The sequence below is a fragment of the Actinia tenebrosa genome, unplaced genomic scaffold (genome assembly GCF_029948245.1).
Source record: "Actinia tenebrosa isolate PJP-AT-01 unplaced genomic scaffold, QUT_ActTen_1.0 PGA_scaffold1__47_contigs__length_23844297, whole genome shotgun sequence".
Classification (NCBI taxonomy): Eukaryota; Metazoa; Cnidaria; class Anthozoa; order Actiniaria; family Actiniidae; genus Actinia; species Actinia tenebrosa.
Window position 1 is genome coordinate 15,632,342 of NW_028292578.1, and position 17,129 is coordinate 15,649,470.

Genomic DNA, 17,129 nt, shown 5'->3' on the forward strand with positions numbered 1-17,129 from the left:
CCTGGCAAAGTCAATGACCCGCAAACTGGTACTACACTACCGAAGCAACTTCTAAAGACGTGGTCCATCGTGCTTCCAATTCATGCTAGCTAAATCATAATACCTATAAAAATATACCTATAACATCCCATTGAATTACGCCTGCGAAGTCTGCAATTACGCCTATGAAGTAGTGCGAAAACGCTAGAACGACTAGCCCCGTCCACACGTATCCGAAAATATTTGTATCCGCAAATTATTTTTTGCGGATACGAAAATGTTCGCGTCCACACGCAGCGTATTCGAATCGTTTTCACCGTCCACACGTATCCGTTTTCGTAAAATGTGCGGATACGGACACAAAAATTTCCGGACACGTGTGGACGAAACCCGTATCCGCAAAAAAATAATTTGCGGATACAAAAATTTCCGGATACGTGTGGACGGGGCCTAAGTACTTCCATGATTCGAATCACAATCCCATAACTAAAAAGCAGACTTAATGCGTCGAAATATCGAAAAATTTATTTCAAATATCTAAATGGAGAATCAAACATCATTAACCTTGCTTTATATGTTTCAGCCGATTTTTGTGATTTTATCATCAAAGTCTATCATTAACCAATGTACGTATTTTTGGCGTTCCTATGTTAAATTCTTATCATTCTATTTATCATATATTACCATATCTCCCGGGGGGGTACTACCACCCCAACTTGGGTAGGGGTGTGCCGCCAGGACCTCAAAACCCTGACCCTATCCCAGACCTAAAATTTTGATTTTACATACCCTACCCCAGACTAAAACTAAGAATTGCACACCCTATCCCAGACTAAAAGACGCAAAAGACGGTTTTTCAACAGATTGCAATCAATATTTACTAACGTTTTTATTGCTTTTGTGAAGGCAGAAAGCGTAGCCTATTCGCCAGACAAAAATGACCAAATCATAACCCTATCCTAGACTAAAATGATACCCTATCCCAGACAAAATATCAAAAAATGATACCCTACCCCAGACCCAAAAGCCGAAAAACCATACCCTATAGGGCGGCACATACCCGTATAGCAAATATAGGGGAGTACCCCCCACCCCCGGGCCATATCTTAAAAACTATTTAGGAGCTACTATTCAATGAACTGGCTTATAGCTTCAGTTACAGTTCATTACAAAAACAATATCGTTTGTGTACTTATTTATATTAATAACAGAAAATCTATATACGAACTTTACCGAGGAACGTACCATTTCCGTTCGCGTTCGCGCCGATCTCTCCTTCGCCGTCCTCTCGGTCCGTCATTAAGTCTTCAGATCAGATTGGGATAGGTTATATTCTTTGTTTTGAAGACTGTATGATCAGAAAATGATGTTTTGTAACGCAATTTACAAATAAACTGCTTATCGCGTTTTATTTTCCTTCTGGAGACCAGTAAAACTACCTGTTGGAAACTGTTTTACAGAGCGACAGACGCAAGTGGCAAAAACTATGAATTATTTATAAAAATTCTCTTTATTTAAGTTTTTATTTTGTCAAAATGGTAAATTTTCGAACTCAATGATAGTTTTAAGTCTATCACTAATAAAGAATTTTTAGTCTCGAGGCATTTTAGATAACAAAAAAAAAATTATTATTATATCCAGTAGAAGAAGGCTGGAGCGAATACAAATATCCTGCGATAATAGGGGGAAATCTTATAGTTGGATAAGGAATAGGTTATATTACTCATTCTATACGGTGCATTACGGGTGGACATTTTTTTTCTTTTTTCTCGTCTTTATATTTTGTCTTGCCCTAACGGGCTCGACAAAACACTGCAGACTCGTAAAAAAACCTACCAAAATGTCTAAACACCGAGATACCTTCTATTTCAAACAAAAGTTGGTGAAGGAATACTTTTTCAAGCTGCTCAAATTATAGTAGTACTATAATTTGAGCAGCTTGAAAAAGTATTGCGTCAAAGAAATGAATGGGTATCCATGCTGGTTAATAACCAAGAAATTAGAACACAACGTGAGCAGGGGCGTAGCGAAGTCTAGCGTCGGAATGGCATTTACAATCGTACAAGGAGATTTTAACCAGTAAGAACAAATAGTCGGAATCTGAAGGATCAGAAGGGTTTCTTTTTCTTAGGTTTTCGATTACGACACTTATTATTCTGTGTGAACCAAAGAATAATAAATGATACTTATTCTTTGTCTCACGATTAAGGGTCATTTGTAGAATGACGCGTACGTATGTATAACACAGATGATTCGACGAGCGGTAGTCACACCACCCAGTCCGCTACACTATCGCCTGATGAAGACTAGCAGTTTGCAGTGGAAACGTCCTTCTACAAGTACCACTTTTTTATTTCTATTATATTTTCCAATCAGAAGACGTCTCATACATATAAACATAGATATAACCCAATTTTTTTTCTCCCATTCTAAGTGAATTACTAGACTAGATTCAATCACTTCCAAACTTGCGTTGCACTTGTGGTTTGTCCATTCGGAATAATCTCTCTGCAGTCGTAAAGTATCCTACGTACTGGACCTCATCTGGCGTAGTGTCATAGTGGTAGTGTCCACCCTCACCATGGTTACTGTAACCATGGAAATGCTCAATCCGAAGATCGAGACCCTAGAATAAGCAAATGAGGCATATCATGAATAAAGAAAAACATTTTTGATTATTCTGCAAATTTAAAATGGGTATGAAAGTTACAGCATTTATTATCACCATAGTTACAGTAACCATGGAAATGCTAAAGAAAAAGATCAAAGCACTATATAACACAAGACCGTAGCCACCACTTGGACAGTGGTCCAGTTTTTAAAAGGAGGTCTTGTTTTTTTATTTATTGCATAAATAAATAAAGAATAATAGTTTTTACGAGAGGGAGAAAATTGGAATGGTCAAAACCAGAACAACCATACTGGTGTTTACGGCCCTGAAACAACAATATAAAGCGCTCCAAAGAATTGGAAAAAAACAACTATATTCATAATTTAGCATTAAAAAAAAGAATTTTACTCACTGGATCATGGCTTTCAAAAACACCAACACAAACTAGAGGGGATTTCATGTCGTAGAATTTCAGCCAGCTGTTCACATCTTCATCAGTGTTGAGAGGTTTTTCTTGAAATTGGGGCTGTCAATGCAAAGCCACATTTAATGTATTTGCATACTTATAGGCACTGGCTTTTTGTTACCAAATGAGCTTTTAAATGCTAAAGCTCTTGCATTAAAGACAGTATGCAAACACATTTTTGGAGGTTATAAAAAATATTGAACTAAATGTCTCAATATGAGTGGTTGATAATACTAGTTTATCAAAGTTTTTCTGGTTGGAGTATCCTCACAGTAATGGGAAATGTATACTTTTGGTTAAGAAAATCGTTCTTTTAATTCTTTTCCTGTGATTATCAACCTCAGACCCCCTTCCATTCACCATTTTCCATACATCGGTTCACTGGTCAAACACAAAGCATTCAGTCGAGGTTGTGAGGTTCAAATTTGAATAATCCTTTGAAAGTACCTTGACGCCTCGCTTGAGCGCTTTATGTTTGACCAGTGAACCAATGTATGGAAAATGGTGAATTGAAAATTCCAATTCCCCACGATGTATTCCTCCTCAGAACCTCTCCCCTTGGAAATTCCGAATCCCCACCATGGAAGGTATGAATATTTTCTGAGACTACATATTTCTAAGTTTTACCATGACATGAAACTTGGCTTTTCCTTTTTCGATAAGAAATACTCCACCGAGTCCAACAGTTTTACTGCCATAATGTTCAGCAAGAGCAAGTCGCATGGCTGTAATGAAATTGTTGTTTCCTGTACGCTTAGAGGCTTTAGCTCTTACAACCTAGGGATGACGTTTTATGGTTAAATAACAGTCATTTAATGATTATCAATGGTAAGATTTTTTAGACTTTTTTGATTTTTTAAATCAGGTTAATTCCCCTTTCCAAGGCTGCAAATAAGAGCCGATCATCAGACAAAGGTCTTGTGAAAATAAATAAATTGACTGGTTAATGATTAACCTTGACTGGACATTTGACAAGCCACACTTTGGTTTTGAAAGGTCAAATATGTCTCTAGCTTGTCAAATGATCTGCTAATCAAAAAACAAATTCATTTGAATACTTGCCTTTCCAGGTTTTCCTTCTGATATAAGAAGATTGGCCATTAATGCAAACTGACTGCAGTCACAGTCTTGCAATATGCATGATCCATCCTGTAAATCAATCAATCAATCAATCAATCAATCAATCAATCAATCAATCAATCAAAAGATATAACTAGCTAAAAACTAGTGTGAGCTGCGTCGGTGTTTCTAATGAAACACTAATGATGAAAAGGTAAATTATACACCGTGAAAAGATGAAAAAACTTACTGACGTTTCGGACGCTAGTCCTTCGTCGGAGTAAAAGAGAAAGAAGTGGTAGAAAGGAGTGTATATATGATAGAATAAGACAAAAGAAACCAATGAGAGCAAGGTAGGCAAGGAAACAAAAACAAACAATCAAAAGACAAAAGAAAAGGTTAGTTGAAAATAAAGCGTTCATTAATCCCGTTGGGACTAAGAGTGCCCAATAGGTGAATAAGCCGCATTTCTTTGGTCTTGCGACAATCATTGTTGCCGTTAAGCAAAGAAAGACCGAAAACAATGAAGTCAGAAAGAGAATGGTTAGCTAGATTAAAATGGCGGGAAACTGGTTTGGTGGGATCGTTATTGCGAATATCATAAAGATGATTGCAAATGCGATCACCAAGACGGCGGCCAGTCTCGCCCACATATAAAAGATTACAGCGGGTACATTTAATACAATATACAACATTAGAAGTGGTACAAACAAAATGGTCAGTGATTTTAACAGTGGATTTAGGACCGACAACAGAAGTGTGAGAGACTATGTGAGGACAAGTATAACAACGTTTACGAGAACAGCGAAAAGTACCAGGTTCTTTGTTAGAGGGAAGAACTCCCTTGACCAAGAAAGAACGGAGATTACGATCACGTTTATAGGAAAAGAGAGGGCGGTTGTTGAAAATAGCAGAAGTGCGAGTATCAGAGTCAAGCAGAGAAAAGTTGCGGTTAACAATGGGTTTAATGGAAATGTTAATAGGATGATACGTAAGAGTGAAAGGAATGCGGTCATTAGAGGGACGAGTGTGAGGAGTGAGAGCGGTGGTACGATCAATAGTAGAAACTTTACGAATGGCGCGATCAATAACATGAGCAGGATAATTACGCTTAAGGAAGAAGGAACGCATCTCAGAACATTTAACAGAAAAATCAAGATCATCACTACACAAACGACGAAGACGAAGAAATTGCGAGAACGGAATAGCGTTAAGAGTGTGCTTAGGATGAGAAGACGAGTAGAGTAAATAAGAATGAGAGTCAGTAGGTTTGTAATGGACACTAGTGCTAAGACGGTCGTCATTAACACTAAGCAAGATGTCAAGGAAAGTGACTGATGTTTCACTAACCTCCCACGTAAAGTCTAAGGCAGGGTGAAAAGAGTTAACAAAAGAGATGAAAGAATCTAAGTCATTACGCGAACAAGAAGTAGCACCAATACAATCATCAATATACCGTCCAAAAAAATCAGGTTTAGGTCCAGTATATTGTTGAAAAACAAGGTTTTCGATATAACCAACAAACAAATTGGCATAACTAGGGCCTATCTTAGTACCCATAGCAACACCGTTTATCTGCCGATAATACCGATCACCGAAAGAAAAACAATTAAGAGTAAGAACAAGTTCAGCTAAGCGTAACAAAGTGGGAGTGCTGGGCTCGAGGACAGGACGAAGATCGAAAAAATGCTGAAGAGCACGAAGGCCCTCATCATTAGGAATAACAGTATACAAAGATTTGACATCCATAGTAAACAAAAGCTTAGAAGAGTTATCAGGAAAGCGAAAATCATTAAAAATACTAAGAGCGTGATTAGTATCCTTAATATAAGTAGGTAAAGACTGAACAATAGGCAGCATGAGAGAATCTAGATAGCTAGAGATGAGTTCGGTAGGGCAACTACAAGCAGAAACAATAGGACGGCCAGGGTTGTTAGCTTTGTGAATCTTAGGAAGAAAGTAGACGTGAGAAGTACGAGGAGTAATAACAAAAAGGTTTTTAGCAGTGGAGGGTAAAGAGCCATCAGAAATGAAAGAGTTAACAGTGTCTTTAACTAATTTTTGATTGTCAGGGGTAAGATCCTTATCCACTTCACAATAAAAATTAGTATCAGAGAGTTGACGTAAAGCCTCCTGTTTATACAGGTCAGAACGCCAGACAACTACTGCACCGCCTTCGTCAGCGGGCTTAATAACAATGTCAGAACGATTGCGTAATTGACGTAAAGCCAACCACTCGTTCTTAGAAAGATTAGAATAACTGAGTTTACGGTTAAGATTGACATTAGAAATATCACGGCGACACTTATTGACAAAAAGATCAAGAGAAGAAAATTGTCCCTCGGGAGGGACCCAGTTAGACTTACGAGGACAAAGGCGCTCAAAGACATCACGTTCACAGTTAGAGTTAGAAGAGTCGGAGAAAAAAGCTTTAAGGCGAGTACGGCGAAAAAAAGATTCAGAGTCTTTCTTGACCTGAAATTCATCAGATTTCTTAGCAAGAGGAACGAAGTTCAAACCCTTGCTAAGAACTGAAATTTCAGAATCAGAAAGAGGTAAATCTTCGGGAATGGTGACAACGGAATGACTGAAGACATTGTGATTGCTATGTTCAACATGTGTAAAAGGATCAAAACCAACAAGAGACACAAACTTATTACGCTTAGTAACAAACAAAGACTGGTACAAACGGCGGTTAAGAGTAAGAATGTGATTACGAATGAGGATACGAATGAATGATTTTTCTGTTAAATGTTCTGAGATGCGTTCCTTCTTCCTTAAGCGTAATTATCCTGCTCATGTTATTGATCGCGCCATTCGTAAAGTTTCTACTATTGATCGTACCACCGCTCTCACTCCTCACACTCGTCCCTCTAATGACCGCATTCCTTTCACTCTTACGTATCATCCTATTAACATTTCCATTAAACCCATTGTTAACCGCAACTTTTCTCTGCTTGACTCTGATACTCGCACTTCTGCTATTTTCAACAACCGCCCTCTCTTTTCCTATAAACGTGATCGTAATCTCCGTTCTTTCTTGGTCAAGGGAGTTCTTCCCTCTAACAAAGAACCTGGTACTTTTCGCTGTTCTCGTAAACGTTGTTATACTTGTCCTCACATAGTCTCTCACACTTCTGTTGTCGGTCCTAAATCCACTGTTAAAATCACTGACCATTTTGTTTGTACCACTTCTAATGTTGTATATTGTATTAAATGTACCCGCTGTAATCTTTTATATGTGGGCGAGACTGGCCGCCGTCTTGGTGATCGCATTTGCAATCATCTTTATGATATTCGCAATAACGATCCCACCAAACCAGTTTCCCGCCATTTTAATCTAGCTAACCATTCTCTTTCTGACTTCATTGTTTTCGGTCTTTCTTTGCTTAACGGCAACAATGATTGTCGCAAGACCAAAGAAATGCGGCTTATTCACCTATTGGGCACTCTTAGTCCCAACGGGATTAATGAACGCTTTATTTTCAACTAACCTTTTCTTTTGTCTTTTGATTGTTTGTTTTTGTTTCCTTGCCTACCTTGCTCTCATTGGTTTCTTTTGTCTTATTCTATCATATATACACTCCTTTCTACCACTTCTTTCTCTTTTACTCCGACGAAGGACTAGCGTCCGAAACGTCAGTAAGTTTTTTCATCTTTTCACGGTGTATAATTTACCTTTTCATCATTACAATCAATCAATCAATTGATCAATCAATCAATCAATATATTAATCAATCAATCAATATATTAATCAATCAATCAAATCAATTTATCAATAATTAAATAAGCGCTTAATACATTGATCAATCAATCAGTCAATCAATACATCAATCAATCAATCAACCAACCAATCAATCGATCAACACATCAATCGATCAATCAGTCAATCAATTGATAAGACTAACATTACAATGTTTGTAAATATAGTAAACAGCAAATACCTCAGGGTTGACTTTCGAAATTCTTGTCTTATTAACTGGTTTTTCATTCTCTTTTGAAGCTACTTGGAAATTAGCCATCATCTTAAATAGAAAAATAGAAAATTCACAAAGAAAAACATATAAATAATCCGTATCACAGAAATTATTGGACTTTGTCCAAATTGATATCAAAGAAACAACTGCTATACAGTGTTCTTTACTAGTTTAATATATATAATTTTTCATTTGATCATGAAATAGCTGGTGGTATGAGGTGAAGTACATATACCGCCAGTATATAGCCTCCTTCTATTTAAACCTCTGGTCATGTGGTGCGAGTAAACCTCTTACCTCAGAGTTAACTCCCACAAATGAATGGCTTCCTGCTCCAGCTCCAATCAAAAAGCCACCAGGTGTACCAGCCTTTTCTGCTACAACATTCATGTCATACACCTAGGATGTACAAAATATATTAATATACTCATTGCGATAACATTTTTTGTCTAAAAGCTACAAAAATGAAATGACATGCCATTCAGGATAATACAATATTGACATATTAACTTTCTAATTCTTCAGCAAAACATGCATGTATAATTGAACAACCATCTAATTTCCAATATGTATTGTATAAACATATACAAATATATGTATTGTATAAACATGATACAGTTTAATTTAGACCTGCAAGAGACCCCTTGCATGATACCTCAAAGCAGCTCAATTTGGAGGACAAAACAAAAGAATTTCAATCTCCTGAGAATTGGAAACCTATTGTTATGTCCTCCAAATTGTGCTTTATTCTGCCTTGCTGCAAAGGGTCTATAGACTTATTTAACTTGGGTGTAATGTTTTCCCAATTCAGATCTTGTGTCCATCCATTAGTGTCATTTCTTTGATAACAGCCATGCACAAGAAAACACATGAATACGGCCTGGGGGGGGGGGGGGCACTCCCCTATATTCGCTAGGTTTCAATAGGTTTCCACGTACCTGGAACAGGGTATATAAAATTGTGGTGGCTCTGGGACAGGGTATATGAAATCACGCTCTCTCCTCTCTGGAACAGGGTTTTCAGGGATCTTGCTCTGGAACAGGGTATGAATTTAAGCAATTTTACTCTGGAATAGGGTCAGGGTTCGAATTCAGTGGGCTCAGCGGCACATTCCTACCCTAAACGGGCAAGAGTACCCCCGGGGAATACGGATACAACTCAAATGAAGAATTTCATTTTCAACAGAATAACATGTGGTCTGAACTGGGAAAACATGATGCTCAAGTGGATTTGTTTTATTATACCTTATTAAGCTGTGGCAAAGGAAGCAAGTATGGTGGTCCACCAATATCAGCTATTTTTGGTTTGCCACAAATACCTGTACAAAAATAATACAGATATTATATCAGGGGAAGGTGGGCAGTCAATTAAAACTCTTATGCATTAGTTCATATTACATGAATCAAGAACATGGATTTTAAGCCATTTCTAAGGACAAGTTGGTGTTCTCACCAGAGGCTGCAAGATTCCATGGCGACTCTTGGAGGTCAGGACAATCAACAACACTGACATCCACGTCAGCAAAGTTCTTACTCAAGCCATCTCTAAGGACTGAAATAAAGATTAAAAACAAAGATATGGAACGTCTTAGTTCTTTTCTTTAAATGAGAACAATACAACTTTGAGAACTTTAACAGAAAAGCGTGAAAGAGAACACGTGAACCGTGCGTGCGCGAATCTCAAACGCAGCAAGTCTAATTTTTTTGCATTACGAGTAGTTTAAATAGTACAAAGTTTAATGACACAAAAGCTTACTTACCTTTAGATAGTTCGTCTAATTCAGGTTGAAATAAGTCCAGAGATTCCACGGGAAAATCTCTCAGGACGCAACTTTCCCCCGCCATGTTTGGACAGACAGACAAAACACGATTCTTGTCAGGCGTTGCTAGCAATGTAAGAAAGGGACTCGGTCTTATAGTTTATTAGGTTACTTTGTGTTGGTTACTTTGGGGATCGTGTTCCAGCTTTTGGAATTTGTAAAAAAACGCGCTAAAAAATGTCCCGATTGAGACAGTTAACTCGTGTGGCTGTGATTGGCATTGCTTCGTTGTCTGGTGCTTGTGTAGTGTACAATAATGTACGGAAACCCGTTTTAGCGTCGCCTTTAGACAGCTCATCAGACGACCGCGCCTTGAGGAATAGGTTGTCAATGTTGTACAGGCCAAACTTTCAGGAGTGGGATAGCAACTGGGATTTGTACGAAAACAACGGGAAAAGAAGAAAGAAAGAGGATATGAAGATAACAGATAGCACGGATAATGAACCAGATATCAAGCCTACGGCCAAGAGACACTTAATTTTCATTAGGCATGGTCAGTACGAGGATGACAAAGACGACGATGAAGAAAGGATTCTAACGGAAATTGGAAGGTACCAAAATATTGCGCTTTTTCTATTTTACATTCTTGAAGTATAAAAATTCAGCAGCTTTATTTTTGATAACAGTTAACTTCCTTGATAAATCTGAACAGTTCTCAATAATACTAGAATACTTTGCTGGTATTTGACGCATGGCTGTGATCACTCCGTTGGGGTCCCTGTGGTGCGAAATTATTCAACCATACTACATGTACTTTGATAAAAAGATATAAATTATTTTAATTCTTTTCTAGGATTCAGGCAGACCTTACAGGACAAAGGCTAAAAAGCTTGAATAAACCATATACCAAGATCATAGTGTCAGACATGACTCGTGCCAAGCAGACTGCTGAACTGATCTTCAAACACTTGCCAGACGTTCCACGAGAGACTTGTTCTTTACTGAGAGAAGGAGCACCCATACCCCCTGACCCACCTTCATCTAACTGGAGGCCAGATAAAACTGTAATTATCAATTAATCCTTAGTATAATGGGCTAATGTCCCTATATGAAAGATTACCATGTAGTTCCAAAAAATATTCACACCCCCACCACGGAGGGAACTAAAAGGACCCTCCCACCCCCAGGAACTTCTAATTTTCTTCTATACAAACTCTGTAATTTTGTTCTTTCTCTCCTCCCCTCCAGAATTTTACATTCCCTCTGTGAGTGGGGTATGGATGAAGGTTAATATCCTCTGCTTGAACAAGGATGTACCTGTAGTTTGCATCTAGGTGCATCAAATATCAATTTACATGTTCTAACTATCTCGTGAAACTTCTATGTTTGTTGGCTAAAACATCAATGTTTTTCAATTCCAAAGGAGACCATCTTTTAGGTTGTGGTTTTGACCGACAAACACACAAGTTTCAGAAGACAGTTAGAACATGATTTGATGTCTAATGTTTGCACCTAGATGTAAACTACTGCATCTAGGATTTTTCATCTGGAGGTCACTCACATTAACCTCAACAATATTGTTCCATTCCTGGTACCCTCCCTGCAAAACTCTTGCCCAATACAAATAATTTTTTTGCCAGTCAATCATGAAGGCTAGCATTTTTCCAGCACTAGCACCATAATATGAATCATTACATTTCAAAATTGAATTTCTAATATGAGGTGAGAAGATAATATTGTTTTTTGGTAATTGCTCTTTTGTATATTTTGTTTTAATGATATGATTTTGGACAGAAGTTCTTCCAAGACAGTGCCCGTATAGAAGCAGCTTTCAGAAAACATGTCCATCGTGCTGATAATATGCAGAGTGGTGACACTATTGAAGTTTACATCTGCCATGCCAATGTCATAAGATACTTCGTATGCAGGTATTCTTTATTAGATAATCACAGACAATTCTCTATTTGCTTTATTATTACTACGGAAATCATTCAACTGATAACACCACCAAAATGCAAAATAGTGATCGACCACATTTTGAATTTTAGTTAGCTTACATGACCATTAGGAGCTGGGCATGAAATTAACTTTTAAAGCCACTAGGAAAGCCTTTCTAGTAAGTTTTGTTCTCATTAGCAAAAATTTCAAAGTCACTAGTGATGGGACTCAGTGGGTGAATAACAAAAAAAATTTTATTTGATGTGCGTTCTAAACTTTTCAGTCCTTCAATTTCTGGACTGTGTCCATACTCGCAAAACTTAGCTAGTTAAATTTTTTTGTCACTGGCTTAATGCAAAATAACATCCGCATTTTACGAGCGTTAATTTTGTGCCCTGAAATCTCCATATCATCACCTTACTGTTAATTTCCCACTGTTTTCTGATGATTTGAAGGACTTGCAACTAATTGGAGTCCTTCTTGAAAATGATCATGTGTAAGTCAAATGATATTCAAAATGTTATAGACCTTAGGATTGCCATACCTTAGGATTGCCATACCTTAGGATTGCCATACCTTAGGATTGCCATACCTTAGGATTGCCAAGTGTTATATTTGACTTATGAATTTTTTTTTTTTTCAGAGCTCTCCAGTTTCCTCCTGAAGGATGGCTTCGTATGAGTATTGGTCACTGTGGTATAACAACCATGACGATAAGGCCAAATGGAAGGGTTTCTCTTCGAAGTCTTGGTGACACTGGACATCTCCCACCAGAGTATATCTCTTAGCTTTCAGCTAGTGAACATTACACATGACCAGTAAAATCTAAAATCTAGTGAGTCTTTAAAAGTAGATTAGATAGATTCTAGTAGATTTTAAAAGGACTGGATTGGAAACATTGTGATGTCACACATTCAACTTTGATGATCCATGGTCTGATTCACAAGCTGCACAGCACAAATTAGCGGTATATATGTACTGATCTTTATTTCAAAACATTCTTGACTTCTAAAGTGGACTTGGTCTTATAACCTTGTGTAATTTTTGGTAGTCCTTGAAATATTTTTTCATCCAATAATTTTTGAATTGAACAATCAATAATAGCACATACTAATCATAGTTGTATAATAAATTACTTTCTCTTTATTGTATAGAGGTTTGCACCATCACATGATGGCAGGAACAATATACAATCATTTTCCATAAGAAAGAATTCAATCCCCGAGAGCAAAGGGATGTTATTGTTATGCCATCTAACCACAGCTGGCAGCCCAAGATGTGGGCACATGATGGTGCAAACCCTCTATTACACAGTGAAAGTTTTCTTTCATTTTTTGGGTATAGTTTAGATGGATTCACAGCTTGTTATTTATTAGGCTAATTAATTTTTTGTTATTTATCTTTAGCTCAGAAGTCAAAGATTTCTTTAATTTCTCTCATTGAATCTTTAATTATAATGTCAATACAAATGTACATCAATTATAATGTATACCATTGTCAAATACTTTCTTCAATGTACAAGGCACCTAGTGTAATATGAATTGAAAAAATATGAATTGGTATATCATGACAGGCTTAAAATAGCCAGTCAGTCGCCAGTCATGACCACCATCCAAGTTCATTTTAGCTCAGTCATACCTCATTTCTGGCTCAACATTACTGGTCAAAATGACCAGCAAGGCAAAGAGTTGACCAGAAAAGTTCCAATTCTGGCCAGACATTGTCTGATAACTGGCTTATTTTATGCCCTGTTATGAAATATTTATATTTTGGATACATCTTCAAGTGTTATCAACATTAATTAAGTGCACAATTTCACTGTCTGAATTTTATGAATTAATTAATTATCTGAATTGAAGATGTTTTTACTTATATTGTTAAGACAAATATTAATTCCAAACAGATCTCTGGTATGGAGATAAAATGTCTAATGTTACGAAGAATTCTCCATTTTTCTAATTTTCTTAACATGCCATTTGTGAGACTTTGAAGCTAGATGTTTTTCCCAGGTTTTGTCGCCAATGATGACTCTGTCATCACAAACACTACAAACATGCTTTGTGTGAGCCTCATTTGGATCTGTAATATTTCTCTCCAAGGGTTTTACATTAGGTATCTCATCATTTATGATGGCATCTAAAATTAATATTGCTCTTTCAAGTACACTTTGATTCCAGAAATCTAAATCTGTTGCATCAAGACCATAGACATCTGGTGCTGCTCCCTTTGGTCTAGAAAGAAACCTATTCTTTACCCATTGTGTTTGTTTCTTTGCATATCTTCTTGTGATGGTTTTCATTGAGTCCACACAGTTTTCAAAAATCTCTTTATGTTCATTGACGAGCATGTCAATATTCTCTATTTCATTAAGATTTTGCTTCAACAAGAACTCATGAAACTCTTTGAATCCTATGGACTGAAAAATCCCTTCTGTGTACTTGGCACCAACATTGTTGATTCTTTCCTTATTGTAAGCTCGGTGGAAGTCTAGTAATTCTTTGACCAATCCATTTTCAATCATCTTATCCACCCTCTTATCAAGTCTGTCATTCAGTACTTCTTTATCACACTGTAACCAGAACACACAGGTGAAATCAAATCGCAAAGGACCACCAAAGGCTGTGCCCCCTTCTTTCGTACGTTGATCAACAAGGAGCTGACTATGGGGTATGCCATGCTGTTCATATACTTGTAAGCTCCTGGCAATTTTTCTAGTGTCATTTGGATGTAATCTGGAAGCCATTTCAGGATCTATAGCAGCAAGTTTAGTATGCAAGCTTGGTTTTTCTTCAACAGGAATAGAACCTGTACTTTCTAAACCACCATTGCACTCTATAACTTTTCGCCTTTTGATACTAAAACTTTCATTCTCTTCTCCAGAAGAAAGAGTTTCCGACTCCTTTTCGTTTTCAGCATCAATCAAGATATCCCATAGCAATGACTCTATATAATAGTTAGTCCCTCCAACAATAATTGGAATCTTGCCACGCTTCTTAATGTCTTCTATCAATGGCAGAGCTAGATTCCTGAACTGAACTACTGAGAATTCTTTAAAAGGTGAAACAAAATTGATAACGTGGTGTGGACACTGTTGAAGTTCCTCTTTCGTAACTTGGTTCGTTATTATTGGAAGTCCGCTGTAAACTTGCATGGAATCTGCGCTAATAATCTCACCTCCTATTTTCTTTCCTATTTCAATAGCAAGTTTTGATTTTCCAGTGCCCGTACAGCCTAAAATCACGACCAAAGGAAGACGTCGAACACAAGTACTCGCGGCCGCCATTTTGAAAACACAGCACCTAAGAACCTCGTCTTGAAGTTGAGGTTAATGATGTACAGCAGGAACGCCTGGTTATTATGATGTTTCAGCTTCGCAAAAATACTGGTATATCTTATGATGGAGGATAAAAAGAGGAAAAAATTCGGTTTAAGCCTAAAAAGTACCAAAAAATTAGCGGTGTCAACAAGCGAAATAAAACTGATAAAAGAGCAACGTTTATTAAAGACTTCGTCAGGTTCAAACTCGAAAGAACAAAAAGATATAAGTGTTCTTGATGCTCGAAGGCCAAGTTGTATGGAGGACTGTGGCTTGGAAAGAAAGTTAAAGCCTTCAGTAAACACCTTAAGAGAAGAAAATTTAGTTGCTGTTGATAATGAAGAAGAACACGAAAGGTAGGTTTGTTGCCAGAAAGTCAAACTTTTCATGCATCTTCCTCAATTTTTCCACAGTCAAGACTATGTTTTGTCTCCCATCTTCAATGAATAAAAATTAATAGTGTAGTATTTTGTTAAACTTTTTACAGAATTTTATGGAAAAACCTATTCTCCGTAAATAGTTCTGCCAACTGGGAGACAATGGAGGATTTACCAATATCTGTAAGTGAAATAAGAAGACAAGAGGATAGCAACAACACCATTTCTAGTTCACCAAATCTAGATTTCAAGACAACTCAGACGACTGAAACCTTTAATATTGATTTGGATTATAAAGATTTACCAAGACCTTGTATTACTTGTTATGCAAGGAAACCCTGTCGGCTGACATGGTCACAAGTTGATGTAGATAAAAGAATGGAAAAGAATGATATTTATCATATCAACCCATCTTCAAAAGATGCAGCTTTAGATATGAAAACCTCCAGTATTGAAATGAATTTAAAGAATAATGTTGGTCCTCCTACTTTATTTCAAAAGAAGACTGGTGACTCTTTAAAAAATGAAACCCATGCCAAAGCTGTAGCTTCAATTAACCAAAATATAGAATGCAAGAAAAAATTTCATTTTCAAAATAATTTAAACAAAAACAAAAAAGTCAAAAATAATACTGAAGGATGTTTTAAATCTGGTCCAAGTAGTTCAGGTTTAAGTCAAAGAACTACAGAAACATTCATTGATTTGACAATTAGTGATAAGCGAGAAAAAAAGTCAGTAAACAAACAAAAATTTGGCATGTTTGTTGACTTAACATATTCAACAAAAGAACAGTCATTTGGCAAGCAGAATAATGATGTATTTCATAAGACACCATCAGGATTGACCAATACAGATTTGAGGGTTAAAAGTGAAGAGCAAAATTCAATTCTAGGTGATTCAGGAGCAAAAGGAAATGTTGCTGTAGTGAGGAAAGAAATCCTGAAATGTTGTCCAATCTGCCAGTTTCAATTTCCTCAAAGGTAAATATCATTATCCTCTATGTATTAAATGTAATACATGATTATTCTTCTCATAGTGAGGGGGGACGTCACTCCAAACGTTCGCTTAAAATGAGACTAAAAATCATACTTTTTTTTTTTTTGTGAAAGATGATTTAAGTCTAATTATTTCTTTTTCTTTAAGTTGTTTTTCTTTAAATACTCGTATGATTGGAAGTTCCTTTGAATATGGCAGGAAACTTTAAACATGAAACCTGTATACATTTGTTATGGTGGGAAAATGGTACATTGTCCCCCTCTTCCCCCCCCCCCCACCCCACCCCCACCCCCACCCCCCTGTGGTCAAGACCTCGCCACACCCCTGGTGATAAATGTATGATGCATGTGTTTTGCAATTTTTTAGAATGAATAAACAAGGAATTGATCAACATATTTCAAGCTGCATTGGAAACGAGGAACTCTTCATAGATGATGACGAGGAAGACTGGTAGCTCAAAATACCTATTTTTTAAATTACAAAATTGTAAAAATAATAAATTTTTTTCAAGAAAGGAAAATAAAGAACATTCCCCTGAGCATTGTTCTTTTATGACTAACATGTTAAAATAGTTATATATGAAAGAATCAACTCCCAAGAGTGGTATCACATGGTCTGAAATAAATGTGCACGACAAACAACGAAGCTAAA

General features: G+C 36.9%; 4 protein-coding genes across 5 annotated transcripts; 2 read left to right on the plus strand and 2 right to left on the minus strand.

Moving 5' to 3' along the window:
* Positions 1–2,310: 2,310 nt before the first annotated feature.
* LOC116287052 (beta-keto L-gulonate decarboxylase) lies at positions 2,311–9,951 on the minus strand. Its single transcript, XM_031693667.2, has 9 exons — positions 9,852–9,951; positions 9,545–9,643; positions 9,337–9,410; positions 8,390–8,491; positions 8,060–8,140; positions 4,119–4,205; positions 3,684–3,833; positions 3,003–3,116; positions 2,311–2,605 (listed from the first exon to the last, which is right to left on the minus strand). Exons 1-9 carry the CDS (start codon positions 9,934–9,936, stop codon positions 2,432–2,434), a joined length of 966 nt encoding a protein of 321 aa, XP_031549527.2. The 5' UTR covers positions 9,937–9,951; the 3' UTR covers positions 2,311–2,431.
* A 78-nt stretch (positions 9,952–10,029) lies between these two features.
* On the plus strand, positions 10,030–13,636 carry LOC116287126 (serine/threonine-protein phosphatase PGAM5, mitochondrial). 2 transcript variants are annotated; one of them, XM_031693763.2, is made up of 4 exons: positions 10,030–10,462; positions 10,705–10,915; positions 11,646–11,779; positions 12,433–13,636. In XM_031693763.2, the coding sequence occupies exons 1-4, from the start codon at positions 10,089–10,091 to the stop codon at positions 12,575–12,577; spliced, it is 864 nt and encodes a 287-aa protein (XP_031549623.2). In that variant the 5' UTR covers positions 10,030–10,088; the 3' UTR covers positions 12,578–13,636. The 2 variants fall into 2 exon arrangements, with proteins under 2 accessions (XP_031549623.2, XP_031549632.2); XM_031693772.2 differs by having other exon boundaries at positions 11,649–11,779.
* On the minus strand, positions 13,197–15,077 carry LOC116287118 (tRNA dimethylallyltransferase-like). Its single transcript, XM_031693752.2, has one exon. It carries the CDS (start codon positions 15,070–15,072, stop codon positions 13,723–13,725), a length of 1,350 nt encoding a protein of 449 aa, XP_031549612.2. The 5' UTR covers positions 15,073–15,077; the 3' UTR covers positions 13,197–13,722.
* An 86-nt stretch (positions 15,078–15,163) lies between these two features.
* Positions 15,164–17,016, plus strand: LOC116287097 (uncharacterized). Its single transcript, XM_031693712.2, has 3 exons — positions 15,164–15,461; positions 15,593–16,462; positions 16,845–17,016. The coding sequence occupies exons 1-3, from the start codon at positions 15,184–15,186 to the stop codon at positions 16,930–16,932; spliced, it is 1,236 nt and encodes a 411-aa protein (XP_031549572.2). The 5' UTR covers positions 15,164–15,183; the 3' UTR covers positions 16,933–17,016.
* The last annotated feature ends 113 nt before the right edge of the window (positions 17,017–17,129 follow it).